At 37.8% G+C, this 24,638-nt stretch overlaps 2 protein-coding genes across 2 annotated transcripts; one reads left to right on the top strand and one right to left on the bottom strand.

Annotated features, from left to right (window-relative positions):
* Nucleotides 1-1,023: 1,023 nt before the first annotated feature.
* LOC145204062 (uridylate-specific endoribonuclease A-like) lies at nucleotides 1,024-5,124 on the top strand. The gene is made up of 7 exons (XM_080076476.1): nucleotides 1,024-1,273; nucleotides 1,346-1,523; nucleotides 2,324-2,523; nucleotides 2,723-2,822; nucleotides 3,305-3,431; nucleotides 3,744-3,874; nucleotides 4,383-5,124. The coding sequence occupies exons 1-7, from the start codon at nucleotides 1,201-1,203 to the stop codon at nucleotides 4,507-4,509; spliced, it is 936 nt and encodes a 311-aa protein (XP_079932602.1). The 5' UTR covers nucleotides 1,024-1,200; the 3' UTR covers nucleotides 4,510-5,124.
* A 70-nt stretch (nucleotides 5,125-5,194) lies between these two features.
* Nucleotides 5,195-23,964, bottom strand: LOC145204061 (protein Wnt-6-like). Its single transcript, XM_080076475.1, has 6 exons — nucleotides 19,625-23,964; nucleotides 15,332-15,446; nucleotides 15,090-15,201; nucleotides 10,211-10,350; nucleotides 9,704-9,910; nucleotides 5,195-7,117 (listed from the first exon to the last, which is right to left on the bottom strand). The coding sequence occupies exons 1-6, from the start codon at nucleotides 20,212-20,214 to the stop codon at nucleotides 6,521-6,523; spliced, it is 1,761 nt and encodes a 586-aa protein (XP_079932601.1). The 5' UTR covers nucleotides 20,215-23,964; the 3' UTR covers nucleotides 5,195-6,520.
* Between the last annotated feature and the right edge of the window lie 674 nt (nucleotides 23,965-24,638).

Raw genomic sequence — 24,638 nt, 5'->3', positions numbered from 1 at the left:
TCAAATGGCGCGTTGTTCTTATTGTGTCACAACAAACGAACAAACAGAGATGCATTGTGTTTCAAAGTCCAATGCAAGTTTGGGTTTGTTTTTTAGGTGACTTTCAAATAGTGCCAAAAAAATAAGAATTAACGACTAGCAAGACGGTTAACTCCATGTAAAAAGTGGTTAAAGAAGAGACGCAAAGTGACCATACAGGTTTCCCCTGCTACTTGCTTCCAAAGTTCTTCCTAGTTTAGGCATAAAAGTGAACAATGGCTGTTTGAAATTTAGCTGTGTGACGTTTTTGGCGTGATACCATTGTCTGTAAAGTGTAAACTGACAGACAGATTTGTTAGTATCATAGCAAGGAAGTAGGTTAAAACTCGAAGTACCGTACGTAGCTGATTTTTAACATCTAACCGCCTTCACAGACAACATTAACCTGTTCTTAAAACTTGGTGTTGTATTTAACAAATCGAAATATCTAGTCGTTATGGCGGAAAAATTAACTTATTGTGACTTGTAAAGAATCTGAAAAAGGGAATGAATAATTCTTCTCCGAGGCGACTAAATATGAGCTACAGACATAGTAAAAAGGTTACAGGTTATTAATATAAGTCGAATACTACAGGATACGCAGGTATAACAGAATAAGTTGTTCACGTGAAATAGTTATTTTTATTTTTGGACTGAAACTTACTTAAATTTAACTTAAAGGTGCAAAATAATGTATAGTAGCATTTAATTTTGTTTTCCTACTTTTTTGCTGTGTATTTTCGATAGAAACCTGTTACGGAAATAAGGCTACTTAAAACTGTCTTAAAAGGAAAAGTCAAGGCATTTTCGTTGCTTGGTGTTATGCCATCGTGACGTAACGAAACTTTCTGCGACGTCACAAAAAGTAAAGAACGTAACGAGTGCCTGTTATAAATCCACTTGTATTGATTTAAGTTCACAACACAGTTTAAATATTGATTTTGTGAGTCCACTTGTCCTATTTAACACCAGGCTCTCATTCAAGTTTTGCTGATAGCTGTTTTACAAGCCAGCACTGCTAAAGGATTGTGATCATTTTCAGATGTTATAGAAAGTAAAAAAGATATGTTACGAAAGTTGTGTTACAAAATTGAGTTGAGTTATAGGTCCGAATTTTTGCAGACAATATATGTGCAACAGTTTGCAAAAATGTGCATTAATAAGTAAAGAAAAGGTGGCTTGATGTATTACATGATGATTAAAACTTTGTTGTTTACATTTTTTCTGACCATTGCAACAGTCTACGCCTTCCAAAGTAAGTACTGCAAGTTAGGGGGCAACATAAAGCTCAACTTAAACTTAACTAAACGCTTTGCACTGTAAATAGGTAAAGGACAAGCTGCCAGGAGTAAAGGACAAGCTGCCAGGAATATAGTCAGCAATCGAGAAATTAAAGAACTATCCCTTGAATTGTGGAATCTCGACAACAATCATGCTAATAATGTCACAATCAACGCCCAAGAAAACCTCAACTACGGGGACAATGTTGATCGCTCTTTTCAGCCGTAAGCATTTGTGAAAAGTTAAACCAGTGGTTCCCAACTTTATCGACGAATTCCTTACTTAACAAATTAATACATATTCATTCCTCCCCAAAGACTACAAAGCTGATGCTAAACCACAAAAAAGATCATTTAATACTGGGTCTATAATCAACTTTACAGGTTATATACCAGGGGTGGCCAGACCTGCTTCATGCTCGAGCCGCATATCACAAAACCTAGTTTAAAAAGAGCCGCAAGACAAAAAATCAAAAACGAATTTATTCACTCACAATGAAGTCTACGCTATCAAATAATGATTGTTGTGTGGTGATGCTGTGTGTCTCCACCTGGGCTGCAAGGTGTTTGAAATTAGGCTGATATGATGGGAAAGTTTTTGTGTTAAGCTTCGTAATGACGTTTCAAGTTACTAGTTTTGTAATGATTGAGCGAATCTGGACAAATAAGACACACAGGTTTACCTCCATTATTAATGAATGCAAACTCCTCCTCCCATTCTGTTTAAAAAGTTATATTTTCCTGTTTATCTTTCTTTTTTTGCAGTTATTTCTCAACAACGTTTTTTTTTGGCTAAACTTTGCAGTTATTGAATGTGCAGCATTAAAGAGCCGCAATCAAAGGCTCAAAGAGCCGCATGCGGCTCGAGAGCCGCAGTTTGGCCACCCCTGTTATATACCCAGAGCTAAAGTACAAACCACAATGTGTTAAAATTAAAGTAAATTCCTCAATCGTCTTTAAAATTCCACCCCGGTTGGGAACTACTGAGTTAGACGTCAAGAAACGTCAAAGGTTGATTTGTGCAGATTTTTCACCTACGTTGACCCAGAGATTTTAGAACAGCCGACTTTTCGTTCCCTAATTGCTCTTCTTGACAACTACGAACGACAGCAGGGCAGAAGGGAAGTTGTGACACAACAGGAACGTGATGAAGTCAATCAATTTCTTGACCAAGTTTTAGCAACCAATGTTGGTCGAAGGCTGTATGACTTCATGAACAGCAAAGGTAGCCTATCTTACCGATATTTGTTCTTTATGTTTGTTTATGACACGAGTTGCCAACTATGACGTCATAAATTGTATTGGGTGACGTTATCGGTTCCATCAGGCGTGAAGTATAACCTTTTGTTGAACATTAACAATTGTGACCCAAATTAACCTTTGTGAAGTGTATGAACTCAAGTAACCCCACTTTTTTCGCTCAGGGCTGGCTGGATCAGGAGGTTTATCCGGTTTTAAACATATGCTCCATACGATTTGGTTCCAGACATTCAGCAGGATGAACAGAGTACATGACTCGTGCGGGTAATCAACTTTTCTAAATACGTTTTGTTAAAGCATACAGCGGTAATTTGATCATAAACATAACTGCTAAAGTGCTAAAGAACTTTTTAAATTACTCTTCAAGTCCGTGTTTAGTGTTCCTAAATACAATGTTAAAATTTGAATCATATGCTTGTTATTTTGTTATTTTCTCTAGGTAGCATATACAAACATATAGAAGACATGCACATTGGACAATAATAGACAATGGCCCCAACACATTTTAGGGCTGTTGGGTTATATCCAGCAATTAGCTCCTTAGCTAGGAAATTTATATTCACAAAAACAATTACGGACGCAATACGTGAAGTCAGGCCCGAAACGGTTTTGTTAAAAAAGCTAACCATGAATCCGAACCAAACCCGAAATGTCCGGCCCGACTGTGTGCTGAGTAACATTCGTAAAAATGCTTGTTAGTGGGAAAACTGATTTAAGTTTGGATTAAAGAGTTTATTTTTGTACAGGTTTGAGCACGTTTTTGTTGGCGAAGTGAAATATAACAAAGTATCAGGTTTTCACAATTGGGTTCAACTTTACTTGGAAGAACAAAGTGGAAACCTCAACTATCACGGATACGTGCATAAACGCAAGGTAGTGAAATTGATACCAATTTTAGCAAATAAAAACTTTGGTTAAGGACAAATTTAAAAGTAAACTATTTCTAAAAGTCACATAGAAGGCTAAATTAAGTAGACTAATTAATGTCACAAAACGATAAACCAGGCCTTAAAAATACTATTTGTGTTTTAAACTAATACTTTAATAGTTTAATGTATTGCAGAAAATGCATGTGTTCCAACTCAATTTCACTTTAAAGTTAAAAAAAAACAAACATTATGCATGAGTTTTGTGTTGTCCATCGATAACTTGAACACAAAGCAAAACCGATAGTTTTTTTTACAGCCGAACATTTTTGGAGCAAGGTTCCAATGGGACAATTACATGAAACCGTTGAGTGGGGTGATGATTGGAAAAAGTCCGGAACTAGAATTGGCACTCATCACACTTTGTCATGTGACCAGGCCTAATAGAAAGTAAGTTGTATCAGTAAAGGCATTATCTTTATTGGACCTACCTCAAGATAATATGTCAACACATGTTAAAACTCATAAGAATGTGTTCAAATCGTTGCTGCTGGTTACTGGATAGGGTTAAATTTCACATTAGTTTCCAACCTTTATCGTGGAAATACTCTCTTGACAATTCAAAACATTTTTGTTGCTGCCCAATAGACTACATAGTAGATAATTAACCATACAAATATACTTTAAAATCGGGTCTTTTATCAACTTCACAGGTTATTTTCGCACAGCTTAAGTGTTTATTTATGACTCAAATGTAGGCTTCAAATTGAAGTTCCTCCCATCAAGTTTTAAAATTCGTCCCCGGTTGGGAACCACTGATCTAACATGTTCATGGTATTTTACTCCCGGAATACAAACCAAAATTATAAAAGCTGTAACAATCAACAGCTAACACATTCTTTTTTTTCACACATTCTGGTCCACAGCTGTAGCATAAATTTATCCTACGTCATTACAGGTGCTACGTCAAACTTGACCATCGCGGTCGGCCGGTTACGGTGCCAATCCAGACTTGGGAATGGTCCCATGGCTCTGCACCTCGCAACGGACAAAAGTCTATTTCCTCGGGATATTTTAAGGTCTAAAAATACGGAAGTGATAAACTGCGATAAAATATGTATTTACATAATCGTTTTGCCAAACTTTTGCTCACATGGCTGTCCTAGTACTTTTTCACGCAGTAGCATTTTTAAACTATACTTGAGATATACAGTAAACCTCGATTAAACCGGATCTTCGCCTAATTCGGAAAAAAAACTCGAGGTGCAAATGATTTGCTATGTGGGAAGGCGTGAACTAATCGACATCGGTTAATCGGGATCTTCGCCCAATGCGGACTTTTTATTTTGTTCCAAACGAGTCCGGATTGGCCGTGGTTTACTGTAGTTTGATATTTACTCATGTGAGGTAATAGCAAGAAGTTAATCTTGGCTTTACGTCTCACTTGTTGTGCGCTTATTAATACGGCATAAGGATTGGCATAATATTTAAGTGAGATTTCTTAATGATAATTTATCATGTGTTTCATATTGTTTTTGTAAGCAAGTGATTTTATGCCATTTTCGCGTATTTTCTCAAGGTCAGATGGCGTAAAGCGTGCAGTTTTTTAATTAAGCGATATTCGGGTCATATCCACTTCAAAGTGTTTAAATTGTTCTTTGCCTTACTGTAACAGGAATAATTACAAATCTGTATCGAAATTTTTGCCGACAACATCGGATTCGAACCGACGAACTGTGGATTGTACATTACAAAAGAACAGAGTACAGCAACAGTCCAAGACTTATTTTTTCACGAACGAGTCTTGAATTGTTGAACAACCGTTCAACTCTAAAGACGAATCTCAAAAAAAGAAAACAACGTAATAAGGGGCGAGTGTGACGCAATAAATAAACGACAGCAACACTGACACAAGATTTGTTCAATAGCGCAATAGAAAAGCAAGACACAAGTACATTGTACAAGAGTTTGAGAAAAAATGTGTAATGTAAAATTTGTGCCAAAGTTTTGTTAGGATGAGATCTTTCTAAATGACTTTATTGTGGCGTTATATGCATTACGTCAATATGGGTTTCAGATCTTTCCAAATGACTTTATTGTGGCGTTATATGCATTACGTCAATATGCGTTTTAGGTTCGTCTGAGTAGCTAGGTGTTTTTGTCTACAAAGGAATGAATTACAAAGCACAAGATCAGTAACATTTCAGATTTTGAATAGTAACTATGGAGACCAATCTCTTATTACGTAATATATGTGACGTCATTATAGCCGGAGCTGTGACGTTTAGTGTTTGACAAAATAGAACACTTGTATTTTGACCAATCGGTACTTAAAAATCGCAATGCAAAAACTCACCCATATATTTTTAGGTCTTCGTTCGCAAATCAGATTTTAATTACATGATAATTATTTAAATGGGATATTATTTTTGAGTTTATTGTTTCCAAAGTGTCACCAAAGTTTTTTGAGCGTGTTGACAAGAAGTAATCATCGACCAACAGTATAGTACGTTGTTTGAAATATGAACCATAACATTGCTTAATGTCTAGACAAACTTACACTAGTTTTGTCTTAGAAACGGTTGTCTAGCAAATTTTAGTACGTGCCTTGTGTAGTACGGTTGTGTAAAAGGGAAAAAATACCACATTCGGAACATTAAAATTGCAAAAGAAAACAAAACATTCACGTGTAAGGTACTGTACCAAAATACAACACATTTGTAAGGTACAATCCGCAAAACATATAACCTAGCCGCCAGCAGCAATCAGATAATTATCGTTCAACAAGTTTGTTAGTGTGTTTCCTCTGTGTTGTGGCTTTGTCTTGGCAAGAACATAGCACAGAATCCTTTAGCGATTCAAAAAAATCTGTTGTTCGACTTTCATATTGAATGTGTAGAAAAAGTTCTTTGCAATAAAGCAATTTATTCGGTATTTTGTTGGATTTTATCTCTCTTCTGTTTGAAACCTCTCTCAAAAAACGTTTCGTTCACAAAGACGTTTTTTCCACCGGTGGGATATTTCCAATTCGCTCTCTACGACCTCAAGTGGTGAAACTCAACAACTAGGTGTTGTATATAAACTCCCAGGCATGTGCTACAAGCAGTAATACCTCTTCTCGTGCCTAACGCAATCGTCACATTTCAATTCGCAGCAATAAACAAACTGACAGTTGCACTTCTCCGTAAAGGTGTGGACTTCTTCTCTATAGCCTCGGCCACAGCACAAGTAAGAACAACTGCCTAAACCAGTCAACGTTGGATCACACCTTCGTCCCAAAGTCCCCAAACTGCCTTTAGACTTATTAGGAGCACAAAACCTCGGCGAGGACTGCAGAAAAATCAAGTCATTAGGTCGTATGACACGTGCCGCTCTTCTTTTGCGCTCTACCGTTCTCACGCGGTTACCACGCACGAGTTTATTTGTCGCTCGGTGGCGCGCTTGATTAAAACCGAAGCCTTGTATACGGTTTGTGGCAAGTGAATGACGCGGGAATCGGGGCCTACTGCGCATGCGTGGAACCAGTGACGTGCCATCCGCGCTAGCCTGCACCCGGATTGCGTAGTCGTATTTGTGACGTATACGTTGCCGGACTTCGACGAAACGAGGCATAATTGGCCAGCATGTCCATAATGTACAACTCCCAGATAGTCCATGGCATTGACATTTGTTTCGCATGTTGTCCACGATTGTCTGAAAAACAAAGTTGTAAAATGATTAGGTCGTAGTTGAGACTACACATTTCGCCTAAACGTATAAAGCATAAAACAAATATTAACATTAAAAGTAGTTTAGTCTTACAGTTTTCTTATGTGAAACATACAGGTGTGCATATGAAGGCTTTATCGGTGGACTAACGTACAAAAGTTGTTTTTTATCGTTTAACAACACAATTCCTGTCGCAAGGATGTAAAATGCGTTGATATTAATTTCGTTTTAGCGCAAGTTATACCTACTAAACCAGTGGTTCCCAAGCTTTTAAAGAATTGCTTTCATGGTAGTTCAAAACATTTTCATTCCTCCCTAATATACTACAAAGTAGATGCTAAACCATACATTTGAAATTGGGTTTTCTATGAACTTCACAGGTCATATTCCCAGAACTTAAGTGTCTATTTACAAACCACATGTAAAAAAGTAAAAATTAAAGTAAATTCCTCAACAAAAGTTCCATTTTTTTCCTTCCCGGCTGGGAATCACAGCACTAAACCCTAAACCCCAAAAGGTAACCGTAATTTTTCATGAACCAAGACCTTGTAAAAATTACAAAAGTTCTTCAGACATTATTTGTACCAAACCAGACACCGTTACGTTGCAATGTTGACGCCAAATCGAATTATGACGTTTAAATAAGGCCGCAACTTAGAACTGTCATCAACCGCATTCGGTGTAACAATAAACTCTGGTCCAGTAAATATATTAGTAAGAGTGAATCACACAAAGGTACCAGTTCATGATGGGACAGCGTGAAGAATAATTTCATGTGAAAACATTCACTCTGTATTTCGTCACAATAGGTATTCTGCAGCCATTGTTAAAGCGTTCCAAATTTTATGTGTATAATTAGTGTAAAAAGCCTACTGTCTTTAGTACTGCTTTAAAGACTTGATGTTTCCAGCTAATTTGAGATTATATACCGCTGCAGTACTGTGTTTTCAACGCCGAAATGGACATAAAACTCTACAGTTATGTGTCCAATTAAGAATTTCTCTCAATAAATTTGGTGTGATGTGTAGACCTTTTCTATTTATTTTGCCTTTAAAAAAGTAGATTTTGTACACATTGTACAACTTCAAATATTTTGAAAAATAAAATACAAGCCAACATTTATGTTTTTACATGACGAAGACAACACAAATGTTGTAATGAGTATAATTTTGTTTCCAGTCAAATTTCATGTGATCTTTGTATGGTTTATCATCTACTATGTAGTATATTAGAGAGGAATGTTAATGTTTTAAATTGTTAAGAGAGGAACTTGTCCAAAAAGGTTGGAAACCACTGTCCGATACTATTTAATTGCGGGTAGAGCAAAACGATAGTTTACAAATGCTGTATTGTTTTACATGCATATATTGGCTCATATTTTTTCTTGAACATTAGCTTTTAAAATTGGCGCTTGTGACGTCAAAATAACGTGCATTGTCTAGTCACAATGTTGCACATAATTTTTGCGATGATATATCACAAGCGGGCAAAACCATTTCAGGGAGAATTTCAAGATAAGATTTCGCTTAATACGGTTCGTCGACTACGAAAGCCCGACCACTTCATCAACACACGTGTTTACGACAACGACCTTCACCTGTCGCTCTGTGACCTTGAAACACGTGGACGGGAGATCGTAAGGTTAAAATTAGCGCAGGCGGTCGTGCAAGATAGAAATCAAGAAGTAGTAATTAGGATCTAGCCATAATCACAAACCACCAATGGGAAATACTAGCCAACGTTTCTCAATAATCTAAACTTGCTCTCTATGTTTTCGCCGAGAATAGTGAAGAATGTCTCGGAAATTAGCCACTAAAGATCGTGTTTGGAGGTTTAATATTTGTGAGAATACAGACGCAGATTTTCATAGATAGGCGCATGTAGGATAAACAATAAGCGTTGTTTCTGATGATCAAGGAAACGTCTGGCCCCATTTAATCCCGTTGTTAAGTGGAAATTGGGCAGGGCCCACACATAATGTGCTTTGCAAATTCGTTTTCGTTCATGTTTGGTTGATTGCGGTTTAAAATGTGATCAAACGTGAACGATTGAATTCTAAGCCGGATGGAAATATAGAATCGTGGCTTTGGTGAACGAATATGTATGGTTTGTTAGGTATCAATGAACAATGTTAACATGAAGAAAAAGAGCGTCTATGCAGACCAGAGAGTCCCAGAAAGACTCCTGTTGTGGGTTCCAATCCCACCGCATGCTAGATATTTCTTGCAATATGGGAATGCTTGGTGACCGGCTGATTTGGTATGATGTGATTGTGATGTGCACATAAGTAAAAATGAAAAAGATCAGTGTGGCAAACCATCTCATAATTTGTTTCAAAAATACGAAAATGATTACATCACAGTGACGTCAGTTCGCGTGGCGTGAAATCTATGTAAATCAACATCCGTAATTCATTGGTTTGTGACGTCAGTAGTACAATACGACGTAACTAGCTGCAATGTAACATCTTCAAGTACAATGTGACGTCACCAAGTACAATGTGACGTCACCAAGTACAATACGACGTCACCAAGAACAATGTGAAGTCACGGAATATACGTCATATCTTACCATTTGTCCGGCCTCGAAATTGTGAACGTAGACCGCCTCAGTGATATTTCCCTTGGCAGCTTCGACCTTCCTACGCTGGATATCCATGAATTCCATTGCCTTCAAACTCCCAAACTCGATATTATCGCCGCACGCCCCCCATTCAAATTCTTCTACTAGCTCATCAAGGCTATCTACATCCACCGTTCTACGACGCTTTTCCGCCTCCTGAAAGGCAAAGATAGTTTTTTGAATGAACGGTATAGGGTGGAAAATGTGTGCAAAAAGGTTGCTTATATGTTGAGCTGATAACTATGTTTTACATTAATTGTTTACCAACTATAACTGCAAATTTACATATAAATCACTGTTTTTTATCAATAAGGAGCAGGTTCTGAACGATTTTTTACCAAACTATTTTGCAAAACATTATGTACTATTGATAATTTGACATCAGAGTTTATGTAAGAAAACATTTTTTTAAAGTAAAATCCAAACATCTCATTGTTAAGGTATTCTGGCACGAACCATGAGCAAAATACTTCTTCTTTGTTGTCTTGCAATTTCGGAACATCCACAGTTTAATCTTCCCTTGGTACAAGCCAATGTGATTTGATATGTCACTGCAGCTGCTGTTAAAGCTTGAACGTATGCCGTTTCGCGGAGGTCTGCAAATCAATTCAAACAATGCAACAATGCTAAAGTTTGACCCGGGAATGTGATAAAAGACCCAATTTTAAATGATCTTGTATGGTTTAGCACAGTGGTTCTTAACCTTTTTTCCTTGCTGCACCCCTTTCAAATCACCAACTAATTTTCGCACCCCCTTTCAAATCACTAACCAATTTTCGCTCCCCCTTCTGTAATTGCCTAAATAGAATAGACCTAACCAACCTTAATGATTCAGCATCCCCGCACCCCCTAGGAACAGTTCTCGCACCCCTTGGGGGTGCGTGCACCCCAGGTTAAGAACCCCTGGTTTAGCATCTACTATGTAGTATATTAGGGAGTAACGAAAATGTTTTAAAAAAGGAAGAAATTCATCGAAAAAGGTTGGGAACCAATGCCTCGACGCAATTTATAGCTCAAGTAATACAGCAGAAAATTAGCTAGCACGAACTATTATAAACTTTACAAATGTAACCGATATCAGATAGATTAAACGAAAAATGGTTAAACGACTAACAGGTAAACTGCAGTTACGGACAATCACAGGAGTTTTCAAATGCTCAAGCAGTCTTTAAATTCATACAGCTCTCGTCAGCATATGTTGTTGTTGGCCATTTGCCGGGTTAAAAGGCTAATCGTAAAAGCTGAGATCACAGACGAGTCGCCGAGAATTTAAAAGACATCTTAGCAACACGGATACAGACGGAGATTACTTTCAGTTATAAGACTCTTAAGCGATCATGCTTCAAATGTGACTGTCAGTTGTAAAACACCTCAACAGCACGATTTGATACAACCAGTTTGGACGATTGAATACAGGTGGTGTACTTGTGAATGATGAACGTTTACGAGTATGTATAATGAGTGATGATAACCATCTGTTGTAACGGTTACTTATGCTGTTTCTGTTTTTGAGCGGGAATTCTAAAATCTCTGCACTGAAGGCTTTTTCGACACATTTTTTAGAAATAATGCCTTTTTTAAGATTTGGAAATTGGTTAAGCCATTGAAATGCAAATAAGGAAAATAATACTTTGTTAAAGGGAACAAAGCCGTCAAAAATGCTTTTAATTAGGCTTTATTGATCACTGCCAACTTATGATTTTAATTTTTTAAGGGTAATTTAGCACTTTTTGGTCAACAACGAACACCTTTAAATACACAAACAAAAATGTTTGTGATATACTGCTCTACTTTATATGAAAGAATAACCTGCAAATCGTTTCTAAACGTTCCAAAAACAAACGCATTAAACAAGTGCTAAAATTGTATGTACAAAACAATTGTATACATTTGCATAAGTCGTGTAAAAATTGTTGTTTTACTAACATACGATGGCTTGTGACAAAAGCATTCGAGGATTATGACGTCACAACGCACGTTCGAATGCCGGCAAACTGTGCGAGACGAGGTATTTTAATTCCTCAACAGTGCGAACAAATTGTTGTAAATAAACTAAGGATTTGCTGTAGGACCGGAAGGTGTGAGACAGAAAATTCGGAGATTAAGTAGAGCTCTTCACCTAACCTCACCCACTTTTTCATGTCACCTATTTGTTATGCAGTAATATCAAGTGTAAGTACTTTGTCAATTTTTTAGTTTCTTAGGTCTGCAAAGCACTAGTTTTATAATATTTTTGGGATATTAGTAGTGTTTTGTGCATTGTATGCATACAATTTTGTATGGGTGTAGTTTTCAACTATATATTGCTTTTGAAAATAAACAATAATGCGTCAACTTATTGTCAAAACGTTTTGCATTGAATGAGTGATGTTCATGTAAAAACTAAAACACAATTTACACAAACTTGTTCGGTTAAATTGCGCAACTTTAAGAACAACACAACGGATTTTTTAAATGAAACACACCACGAACGCGGTATTTCCCATGTATGTAATAACAACATGATACATACACATTCTTCACACGCAGTCGTTGTTCTTAGAACATTCGTGTTTATGGAAATGCTGTTTTATTATTAATTTTGACAAATAAATATGCTTTGGGGGTGAATGCAGGAAAGCATAAGTTTGCACTAAAAAAGTAAAAAAAACTATTATTTTTTCTGTACTGTTTTATGCTACGAGTATGCTATGATAACCTTTGAGTTATATTTGTATCTTCCAAAGTGGGGAAGTAGTCAACCAGACAAAAACGGTCAAAACCGTTTGTTTTAAAATATCCAACAACAAACCATAAAGTGCCGAAGATAACACGTAATACCATTGTTCTTTTGTTTAATGTTGAGTAGGCAGAACTGTGCCTAAATGCATTATGCTCATAATGAGCACGCTACCTGTTCTATTGCAATTGGTATTTCAATCTGTTGACAGTTCAATAAATTGCCCATCGTAGGCCGACTCACTTAAAAGCCATCGGTTTTACAGGATAAAAATCTCAGCGGCTCGTTACAACATTCCTCGATTATCAGACCACGCATCTAAGCGACTAAATTAGCAACGCACATAGCGCCATCTAGCGAAAGGATATAAGTGCTTTGATGTGAGGCAGCATGAAAACGGTTTCCTCTGTCGTCGGAGCCGCTGGCATCGCCAACGCCCGTCGCTGTGGCATGGTGGTAATTAACTGCACACTGATACACAGATTGATACACGTGAGTTGTGCCAATGAACAAAACCGTTCAACAAACAGTCGCGCACTAAAACCTTGCTTTATCTTGGAGACAGAACGGCCTGGCACTAGAAATCGGACGTGCCGAAAATTTTATGCATCTGCCCAAAATAACTCGTCAAAATGCCAGGGCTGGATTTTATGCCGAATTTGGTGGGACACGGCCCACACCTATGATCGGGATGGCAGACTATCGCGAGGTGTTTAGGAAACAGGCCTTGCGACCGCGCATGCAAAAATGCCAAACCCTTTAACGGGTGTGCGCCGGAAAATAAACACTTAACTATCAAAGGTGGTAAATGCCGCCAAGCGTTATACGGATACGGGATTAAAGTTTAAAAGCCGCAATACGATTTGACGCGGCTGCAAACCACGAAATGGTTTATTAGCAACAGTTTTTGCGTTAAAATTATGCTCCGATGTACCTTATCAGTTTATCATGTAACTACACACCCTTCTTTAGATGCAAGAATGTAAATAAACGATGTCCTAAGTACATTTTTGCCGAAGAAGTCCTAAAATTGTCATAAAAGCAAGTATAGCTGTTATTTAATACGATTTAGAACGATATTTTATGTGTGATTTCAAAATGTGTAAGACATACGTCTGAAATCTAATGCACTGGCTAACTAAACCTAAAAAACTTTCTATAAGGTCAAAACCTACATGGTCTCGTGTTTTGAACACACTTAACGAAAGCAAAACATTTAAAAATGGACATAATGTCCATCAAGGCATCTACGGATTACAAATGTGAAAAATGAGGCATCAGTAGATTTGGCGCGTTAGCGGGCGTTGGCGATTGGTCAAATCGGCGCTAATCTCACATCAGTCATGTTTCAAGTGATGTATGTTGTCATAGTTGGACAGCTGGTTTGGACTGCCCGGCGCCTGAAGCATGCCCTTGTTATTCGTTGCTAATTACAAAGCCTTGTCACAACCCACAACTAGTAAAAGGTCAATAGGGGTTGTCATGAAACAACGACATGAAAAACGAGTCATTTAAGGTGGAAGAAATAGGTGATTGCATAATGCTGACAGGAAAACATTGAAAATTGACAATTTAAATAGTAAAAATTACATGATTTACAAATACAGTACTGATGTTCCAATGCTTGATTCAAACTAATTATGACGTCACAAATGACTGACCTTTCAAGCATACAACTTTGTTTTTACACAATCACAGTTTTAACCAAAAGGTTTTGTCAGAAAGGTCAGCACGATTTAAATGCTGAAACATTACTGAATTACAAATTAAGAAATTTGTTTTCAAGACCAAACCTATGGTGGACTCTGCACCATTTAAAAAAAACGTAAGTAAAACACACAAAGTTAAGATCACATAACTCAACAGCACATTGAAGTTTACAATTCCAAGAACTAAAAGGAAACCACAAAAACGGAGTTTCTTGCGAATTGCAACCGAAGGAAAAGGCGAGGTTACTGCGGACAAAAAGCGCCCTGATCGACAAGAACTTATCTTGCACACTGGCATACCTGGTTGTACTGATATCGTAACAAAATAAACAGCCCCCGAAAGCGTACACGGTTTCCAAGAAGTCAGCTGAGCAGTTTATGAAACATGCTAGGCTGATCAGATAATAAAGAGCTTGGCAAAGTCATTTAAGACTGTTAATGGCTTTAACTTACCTTTTTAGGTGACATATGTTGTCAGGTGCTGAAAAATTTGGCCGTGAGTGCATTCCGACAAGGCTTATACCCAAACTGGATGCATAAAACGAACTGTTTGACAGCTATAACCGTGCTTTTTAAAGACTTTCAGCACATATTTGGATTTAAGAAGAAACTTTAACCAACGCGACACAAACAGAGACTCGTGTTGAAAATGTCGCGTGTCGCGCAAAAGTTTTTTTTTAAAGGGTAACTTGTTTTCGCTTGTTTGTAGCAACCTTTCAATGGCGTTGTTTAACATTTATTACACCTCGTTAAGAGGCGCCAACACCCTGATTGGAAATCGTGTATAAGATAGAAATCTTTCATTTCGATTGCGTGTATCTACATTGCTTTGAACTGGTTTTATCGTTTTGTGCATGCAGGTGTTACACCTTTACCATAGACGCACTATATACTCATGATGTGTTACCTTTTCTCATAACGTTTCCGAAATAAACTTTTTTAGCCTGTGAGCAGTTCCACCGATCGTGTCGTAAATCTTCGGAACAACTTCTCAATCCACGGTCAATCCCATGACGAATCTGAATATTTCCGATAAAACAGGATAAATACATACAGCAAAAACGTTTTTGCATAACGATACCTCTGACAGATCTTTGTATACAACTTTGTGTACAAAATTGTCATTATTTTTAGGGTGGACTGTATTACCTCGTTTATAGTGTTGGATTCCTTTCTACACATGCGGGCAGCTTCGCCACCGTTTCTTCTTGCCCACTGACAGAGTCTTCTTGTGTCAATGAGTTTTGAATCGCTGCCAGGGGACCTACAACAAAATATTTACCATTAAACCAAACATGTCAACTCAAACAACTAGGAATTTTATGAACACTATCACTGCAAAAATATTGTATACAGAATACCAATCAGAAAGGAAATATTTAGTCAGATAGGAATACGTTATAGGACCAGCTTGTTTTCAATTTTGACCAAAGCGGTTTGGAGATGAGCGTACATTAAACGTTTTACGCTGCAGTAAAGAAACTTGTAGTGTTTCGCAAAATCTCAGTAAAGCATATAGCACTGCTGAGCCATTGTAAAAAAACAGCTAAGCCATTGTAAAAAAAACTAATGACAATCTGCACGAACTTCCAAACAAGGACATTATGTGTATCACAAGTACTTCAAGGAATAAAATTTGATTTGCATGTGCCCGGCTTAAAGATTACGCCTGATCTAAATCCAAAATCGAGATCAAATGCAACTGGAAACCAATAGGCTTAGACGCTGTCTAAGGCTCAGGTGCAAAAAATGCGTCATGCCAAAATATGACGAGCTGTCAACGTTTTCAATTTCACAACACAATACGTCTATTAAGGTCTCGCGGAGCAGATGGCAAAGATGGATGTAAAATACAGCATGGACAACTCAAATACGACGAAATAATCGCTTTAAAATAACTGCATTGACATCTGTTTATTGCACGGCGGCCACCAGATTGATGAACTTAAACCAACTTCAGAGACTGGATTACCAAAGTCGACATTGTGATTTACAGCTCAAAATCTAGTTAGCGTCTGTGACGTGGCTTTGTACTCTAGCGTGATTATTCCATGACGTAATTTACACAGAATGCCGCGTGTCTTTCATGTTTACCATATTACAGCGACATGGTTTGATTTTGTCGTGTTAATTGTGGCACACCTAGCGGTAAAATATGCGTCGCCCCGACCAGTTCAAAGTGCAAAAGGTACAGTTTTTATGTTTTTTTAGCACTTTGGACTTAAGTCAAGATATTTTCTGAATTATAACATGGTGAGTGTAAACAATAGTAGCCATAAGAAAATCCATACAAACATAGGGAAAAAAGTCTATTTAAACCCCGATTTGTGCAATTGAAGTTCTTAAAAATCCGCAATAAATTAACTGGGTTGAAGTCCCGTACACGTACAGCCCCTGAGGTGTTTATTTCTGTAACACGGTTTACGCGGCGCTTTTGCTGTTTAAAGCCGCTCGCGCACTTTAATTATTTATTGCCTCCTCAAACTTCCTGTTGCCTGCTTTCTATGTTAACCAAAGACACCGCAAAATATATGCAGGCCAAGCCACAAAAAAACTTTGAAAGTCCGTTATTTTTGTTTGTGCAAAGTTTTAAAGTCACAAATGTGGTTTATGACATGAAGGTGTCCTAATTTACTACCCTTGTAAAACTTAAAACTGAATGCATAACAATGAATAGGTTTAATCAATAAAATGGGAAATGATAAGCTAACGGGCGTGTCTATAAGGTAATTGATGGCTGAAAGGGCGAAAAACAAAACCAGTAACGCGACATCTTAATTTGCTTACTTCGGGAGTGTTCTCTTGGTATTTTCTTTATCCCTGGCCCTAATGACTCAGTTTAGGTTTTTCCTAGTGACGTAGTTTGCTGCGGAGAAATTTCCAAGGCATTAATATTTGATGTTAGCGCACCGGTCCCTTGACATTATCATCACGTCGATCGTTAATGTCACACGTCGCATCTTCCGGCGGCCCATTCTGCGTGAAGCGACGCGACAGAGCGACACGCGTCAAGCGGCTCAACGATTAATCCATTTTCAAGTATTAATGGGATTTAATGAAATGCAGCAGTCCTGCGCTCGGGCTGTGAGAAAACGCAACAGTTAAGTTTGTTTATGGGATTCTGCCAATGCACGGATAAGTCCCACGTTTGTATTTGGGCGGTAAGCAAATCGCTGTGTGTCGTTGTTTAGCGTTGAAACGCTGCCGCCAACTGCTTGGTGGCCGGAAGCCTTTATAGAGGTGGCATAGCTAATCTTCGAGAATTTCAATGCCTGGATTGGACTGCGCATATTTCTGAATACTATGCAAATGTGTTGTGTTATAAGTGCCAAATACAATGCTTAAATACCACCCTATTTTATTGCAAGTCAGTTTGGCTAAAAGCAATGTATTAATTTATAAATTGACCCATCAACGCCTACATGTTCAAGCTGTGTTGCAAGAGATGTGTGTAACAAATGAAGATGTAGATATTTGCCTTGGTTTAACCCCAAATGCTCAGAAAAGTGGTGTTTTTGCCATGCCACTTAAAACAAACTCTTTCAAAATGGGCCCGAAACGCGGTTTTTGCAAAGCTAGGTTATCTTGTGTCCATGAAATCACATTGACAAAAACTTACATTTCTCGTGAGGTGTATATCGTGCTCTCGGCAAATGTTACACACGCTCGGTATGCTGGATCTTTACACACGCGACTTCCAAACACTTTGTTTACCGGTGATGTTAGCTTTAGACCGGCATGTCAAAACACGCCATAAACAGGTGAAAACGAGTGAGACAGGACACCTAATGTCCAGCAGACAAACAGGTGCATTACATTTTCGAACAGTCAGCCCAGACGTTTTTTCCGGACATTTTGCGCGCTTCCGGTGAGGTCGTATATATAGCGATCGATCATTGGGCACGGGTTGACGCTTTGGCAGTGATTCACAGCCCAACAGGTGGTAGACGTTGGTTTATGCATTTGCCCTATGATGGAGCATTGCTTGAACCTGACAGGCTCCGTCCAGTCAAGATCAATGCCTGGACTCTTCACTGTTTACGCTATCAATTTTCCACGGTGGTCCGACAGAGTTTCGCCCGCGTTTTTGCAAAAATTTTCTCGAAACTGGATGGCCGGGTGCGCAGACATTAGATAAGAAAGGGTAATTTTTGCGCGACAACCTTGGCTAATGTCGATTGATGCGAAAACGCAAGATGTAAATTTTTATCCAAATATGAAGCTTTTACATCTTATATTTCAAATGCACCGTGAAAACTACAAGACGTTGTCAAATCTTTGAATCAATAATTGAAGTTAAACCCGAATTTGAACCATGAAATTACAACCATTCAGTTTGTCACCAGATGAAAGACTTCAAACTTGCGGTTATTTAAAGTAATTGATGTAAAATAATTTACCTCAAATATAAGATAAACTAAGTTATAAGATTTAGAATTTTGTTACACACTATAACAGTTCGAGTTGATACTTTGAGACCTATGTGTGGACTTTCTTCGGTTTAGTGTTTTGTCTGAGTTGGCCGCATTATAGCTTAATCCACCAGGTTTACTGTTTGATTATTGCTGTTCGAGGCTTAACACCTGCAGATGTTATTCCAACGCAGACGTGATGAAGTAAAATGCATGATTTGAGCAAATATAGAAAAGCCAACGGAAATAAGAGCAACAAATTCGTTGGTGTATAAACTCCAAAAATGTCTGGAACGTATCGGAAAAAAAAGATCTCAGAAAATTTGGAAAAAGTTAATTTAGTTAAAAACTCGTTTTTTTGGTTTCCTGATTCAGTACAACATGTTTACGTTGTGCTACAATGCAGTAAAATTAAGTAAAAATCCAATCTCTTTTACAAAAAAACTTTGTTTGCGAAACAGTTTAAACAGTTCTTGAACAAAGGCAAACACCACGTATTTAATATTCTTTCATAAGTTGGGTAATAAAAGGTGGCTTGGAATATGGTAACATACTGGCAGATAAACAACGTGTGAATATTGCGCAAATTTTTCGTTTTAACTTGTGAATTTCGGGTCGCGTTTCAAACTGTGTCAGTTTTTCGGAAATTCACTGGGACAGTTGTTGAAATTTGAAACGAAAAACGTCAGTGTAACTTGCGAATTCGGCGAATCGAAAACCAGACCCTTGCGAAGATTTGTGCGCTGTAGAAATTACTTGCCCTGAAGGCTTCGTACTATTTTCCCAACAAGTAACTAGAATTTAGGTTCACTAAGAAGCCTAAAATACATGAAAAACAAACAATTTCTGGAAAGAAATCATACAGTTTAGATGCATGTGAATTTTGCTAAATTCGGAGTAAATACAATTTTTAGGCGGTAATTCAAGTCTATGAAATTCGCAAAAAGTCTCTAGTTCAATACGAGGAGGTTGAAACAACATTTCGTTAGACTTTCTAGCAACAAATCTTAAAAATAAAATCTGGACTTACCACCACATTGCTGATACTCCATTCAAGCAAAGCAACACCAGCATAACCGCCATCGAAAACCAATGCCATCCGCAATTCCCAGCTCTAATCCGCGTCACTGATGACGTAGGCGATGACGTCATCCCTTGCTTAATGGCGCGGCGGTGAAGACGTTTCGTACTCTCAAGTTGCTGCCTCGAAATCGTCGAAAATTTTGAAAGTTCAAAGCTGCGAGGTATGGAAGGTTCTAGAACCAAATCTGTTGAGGAACTGAATTGGTCGGTCGCTAAGCGTTCGGTGGAGTCCCAAGTCGTGGTAATATTGCTGTATTTGTCACTGTCGGTCGAAATAATCGCGTCAACGCCTCGCCGCGCTGTTCTGTCTTCAATCGCTCTTCGTTTTCGGCAATACGTTGCCGGGAAACTCCCTCTTGACGACTGGGGCGTTACTGATTGACTCCTGAGTTTTGTTGCCGCAGCTACTGTGTCTGATAGTTGCGAGCCCCGCTGGCAGCAAATTTGCTTAGCGCGGCTCATGTCGTCCAAACTCGTCCTCTCTGTAATCCTACTGTAAATGTCAGCGGGAAGGGGTTGCGATTTTGCTCTGCTCATTTCGTCGCTGGCTCCTTCACAAACATTTGCCACCTTCAAATGGCAAACATCGACTGATTTCACTTAGCGCCGAGATTTCATAAACAACCTCTAGGCGTAGTCTGTGTGTCTGAAAGCGTCAAGTCCCTTTCTTTGATCAATTGCTGATCACTTTCGCAATTGCGCAACCCGAACTGTTGAGGTGCAATAAAGAGTGCAGTACTTTTACGTATCCCAAAGCGTCCTCTTTTCTTCCCTAATGCGAGCTTTTTTACGAGGTGAGAAGGTTTTTCCAGAGTTTACTGTTTTTACAAGTTGTTAAAACCCTGTCGTCTCTAAACAGGCGTGCGAGAAAAAAAGGTCACAAGTTTGTCACTTCAAAAGTGCACGGCATACGAGAAACGTTTAAAACATGCCAATTCGTATTGCTCACTGCGCCCACAGGTATAGTGTACGTGCAGCTAACGTGTATAGCATTAGCTCTAATGCCGTTGTACGAACCAAGGCCCTGACATGGCCATTATCTCACGTTTATTAGCCGCACCTATGTAACATGGAAAACACGTTTCTTGTCCTAAGCCCAAAACCGCGGCCATTTTTAACCAAATATGTGTCGAATTCTCCCAATACGTGTCTCAATCCACACCTTGTTCCATTATATCGAAACCGAGATCTTCCATTGGTCAAAAACAGTCATGTGATTGACAGTGTAGCACTCCTATAAGTGGACTCGTTCGAACTTAAACAAAGTAATGAGATAAGGCGATATTTTAGGTTGTTGATGCGAATCTAAGTTTGATTTCGACACACACCCATAATAAGTAAAGATACAAGAAAACCACGTTCAAAGGGCCTAGTACAACAATGTTTAGTCTACGGGATTCGGTAATAACCAAACGTAAACGTAAACGCGAAACGTAATTTAAATGTAATGTATAGTTTTCCCCTCACGTCCGTTTGCGATACTACACAAAAAGTTACGACACTAAAATGTGTATGAGTGTGCCGTGATCGCTGGTCTGCATAGACGCTTCAGGGCTGATCCCAGTTATGAATTTATGTGCATCTTAACTAAAATGTACCGTTATATTTTTAGGAAATTATTAATTGTTTATCAGGCGAAATAAACTTTTTAATTATCAAATCAGTTTTTTTAGTTTTATTCTTGGCAGATTAGTAGGCACATACTTTTACAAAATATACACACAGTGCCAGTTTGTTAAGCAAACAATGCAAAATTACAACCCTTGGCCATCAAAAATTATTCAAAGCTTTCCTAAATTCATCATTTAACTACATTTTAAGTAGAACCTCCTTTTTAAATCGAATATATTTTACCATGATCTTTACACCAAAACATTCTGTTACACTAAACTGCAGCCTTTGCGACAAAACTCTTACCAGCTGTCATTTTATACGCAAGATCTTGTGATGGTACTGTAGATTCAAGCATTACAGAATTTTTTTCCAAGAAATTTTTACAACAACCCCCCACGAGGCATGTAAAATATCCCCTCTTTTTCTAGATTTCAAGGCTTGGGTACAGTTTTGTGTAACCAATATATGTTACAAATAGCCAAGCTCGCTTGATGGTTATCAGAAAATCTATTAATGTGGACGAAAAACCTGACCAAATCTTTACGTGCGTCAGAGTCACATTATAACTTTATCCACTTTGAAGCTTGAAATATTTTTCACATTTAAAACCGAGCGTACTTGTCACGCTATCTAAAAAACTTTCCATTACTTCAGTGCCGTATTAAGGGTCTGCTGGCCTGTAGGCACATTTTACATGTGGCCCGAAAATCAGGGTTGCCAACTAAAAAATTAGAATTATCAGTGTTGCCAAATCATTGTCACAAAGATCGTTGTTGCAACTATAACTCAGGGTACGGTGCAAAAACTTGGTCATATGCCTAACTAAATTACAACTTTGGGCATTTTTGCGATTGAAAACGCGTTAACTAGTTTTTGGAGGTCAATCTTACGGAGTAGATCGCTTTCAATACACAAAATAATTATTTTGAAAACATAACTAAATTTCTACTGATTTTAAAGTGGCCTGGATTTTTGACTGGCCTGTAGGCACGTGCCTACTTTGCCTAATGGTTAATCCAGCACTGCATTACTTCTTGTTTGCTAATATTTAGAAGTTGTCATTGACTGTGCTATTGATTTGTTAATATTTAATGTAAGAATGTCTGAACCCTTCAAACCAAAACAAGCACTTTGCTCTTGACTTTAATTTCAAGGGCAAGGAATTAAAAATTAAAATATAATTTCATTTTTTTACTTTCGTTTACAGCAAGTCTCAAAATCTAGAACAATACGTTTCTTGCTTTTGTCTGTCATGTTACAAAAAAAACAGGACAAAGTACCACACGTTTATAAGCTTACAATAAAAAAGATTTCTTAAGCACTGTTTATTAAGTCTTTTCTCGGTGATTTGTCAACATTATCAAATTAGTTTTAAAAAAGAAATGCACCGTTTTTAAAGCAATAAAATTTTGCGAGTCAATGTATTTTTGCAAAAGACACACTCTCGTGTAAAATCTGCCTTTATAACAATTGATTTCGTGGTAAAACACTATTTATATATATTATCTTATTCCTAATACCATACATTTCTCGAACATTTTTTTTTCACTAAACGTCTTTTCAATCACTGCTCTACTGAAAACAATAACTGTCATTCTTTTCTAAAGTAAAACGCCTTAAACTTTAACCTGTCATTTCCAGAAACAATACACTCCACGTGTAGAATTTCTTTCCATAAAAAAGGGGCCATTTTTTCGCATAAAACATTACAGCACCGGTGGACGGAAGCCCCAATGGAAATCACCTTCCCGGGCCGGCAGTAGGTGGTCTGTAAATGCATCCCCCTCTGACAAGATAATTGCCGCACCTCGTCCGCATGGGCATAGGAAACCGTCGATTATCTCATAAGTTATCACCGTTCCGCGCGCGCCAGGCATCAAAAAGGCGACGAGAAAGCCGTTACGATAATTGCAAGTCGAAAACAGGGCGTCTTAACAACAAGAAAAACACGCCGAAGGCCCCCGATGTCCCTTTAATTGCACACCGACGGGGAATTATTCACCTTATGAAAATAAAGCTCGTTTTCGTTGTGTTTGTGTTACTCTTCTGTCTGTGACGTCGGTAAGATGAAGTTTGACATGGTAGCCGGCAAATTATCTATCGGCAAAATCTGGTTGCAAATTCTGACTCGTTGACGCATTTGTTTTGTACGTTTTTCTTATAAATGTTTGCCAAATGCTAGACCTTGGGAAAAACAGTCTGGTTTCCTTGCGAATTGTCAAAACACACAGAAAAACAAACTGGACAAAACTAATGGGCTAATAAACCTTTCTGCATTTAATGTTACAAAAGGTTCGCGATTAATAAAAGCAGCCAAAATTGTCAAAAAATGCATTTTAAATCAATCTTTTCGCGTTTTTTGTTTGAAGTTTGCAAAATTCATTTTCAGCTAAATTTTTTATCTGTTGTTGTTTTTCTTTTACAAACCTTCCGGATGAGGACAGTTGTTCTACGCTAAAAAGTCTATACGTCCACAAAATACTAACAACCTAAACTTCGTTTACAAACAGATTTTTGAAAGACCAAACTTAACAACTAACTCATACCATGTTACTTTCATCGATTGCTACCGAACACACTAAAGCATTTTAATCTACTAAGAACACACGTAATAACTTCTTGCGACGATTTTAACTGTAAGAATTCGCACGAAATACGAGCTGCTTCACAGCACGAGTTCTGTGGTCGAACACTGCGGGAAACCGGCCCACTAATTCCCGGCAGAATTGTCACTTTCGAATTACAGCGTGTTTTGGAAATGCAACTGTGTAAACTTCGCTCGTTTTACCACGATGACACGTCCGACACCTAATGTACGCATCTTGTGACACGAAACTGCTACTAGTTTTCAACACAGTTATGGAATTTCGCTAGTTTAATTTACATTTTTTAGACTAACGTCTTGTGTACAAATTTGTCATACAGTGTAAGAAGCAATTAAAGAGTAATAGAACCGACTTTTTAGTTAAGCTGTTTGTCCTAAAGAGCTTCATACCCTAATTTTAGACGACTGAAAAATCTAAAAAGGTCACTTTATGTATGTTTTCTATGTGTTGCCAATAATTGGCAACGTTGTTCTATTAAATATATTAATTTTTATTTCCTTGTTCTTATAACTTTCTTAAAAAAAGACATTTTACTATGCTTTTTTGCTTAAAATACAACAATGATTTCTATTTAAACCTGATGCCAAATTTACCAAACACGCACACAAATTTCTTAACAAGATGTTCTTGCTTGTACACTCACCAGCTAAAATACTCTTTTCAAAAAAATAGAGCATTGATTTCTATCTGAACCTTATTCCATATTACCAAACACACAAAACTATTACTGCATAAAAAACG

The sequence above is a fragment of the Phallusia mammillata genome, chromosome 8 (assembly GCF_965637545.1).
Source record: "Phallusia mammillata chromosome 8, kaPhaMamm4.hap1.1, whole genome shotgun sequence".
In the NCBI taxonomy this organism is placed as follows: Eukaryota; Metazoa; Chordata; class Ascidiacea; order Phlebobranchia; family Ascidiidae; genus Phallusia; species Phallusia mammillata.
The sequence above is the reverse complement of the archived record's forward strand: the minus strand, read 5'-3'. Positions and strand labels throughout refer to the sequence as shown.

What these genes read in the sequence shown, in the direction of transcription:
- LOC145204062 (XM_080076476.1), top strand. Translation starts at nt 1,201, where the DNA reads ATGTATTACATGATGATTAAAACTTTGTTGTTTACATTTTTTCTGACC. An exon ending in GTTGATCGCTCTTTTCAGCC is followed by an intron (nt 1,524 to 2,323) that starts GTAAGCATTTGT and finishes TGATTTGTGCAG; the next exon opens with ATTTTTCACCTACGTTGACC. An exon ending in GTGACCAGGCCTAATAGAAA is followed by an intron (nt 3,875 to 4,382) that starts GTAAGTTGTATC and finishes ACGTCATTACAG; the next exon opens with GTGCTACGTCAAACTTGACC.
- LOC145204061 (XM_080076475.1), bottom strand. Translation starts at nt 20,214, where the DNA reads ATGAGCAGAGCAAAATCGCAACCCCTTCCCGCTGACATTTACAGTAGG. An exon ending in GGAGTATCAGCAATGTGGTG is followed by an intron (nt 15,447 to 19,624) that starts GTAAGTCCAGAT and finishes ATTTTGTTGTAG; the next exon opens with GTCCCCTGGCAGCGATTCAA. An exon ending in CGGAAACGTTATGAGAAAAG is followed by an intron (nt 10,351 to 15,089) that starts GTAACACATCAT and finishes ATTGATTTGCAG; the next exon opens with ACCTCCGCGAAACGGCATAC.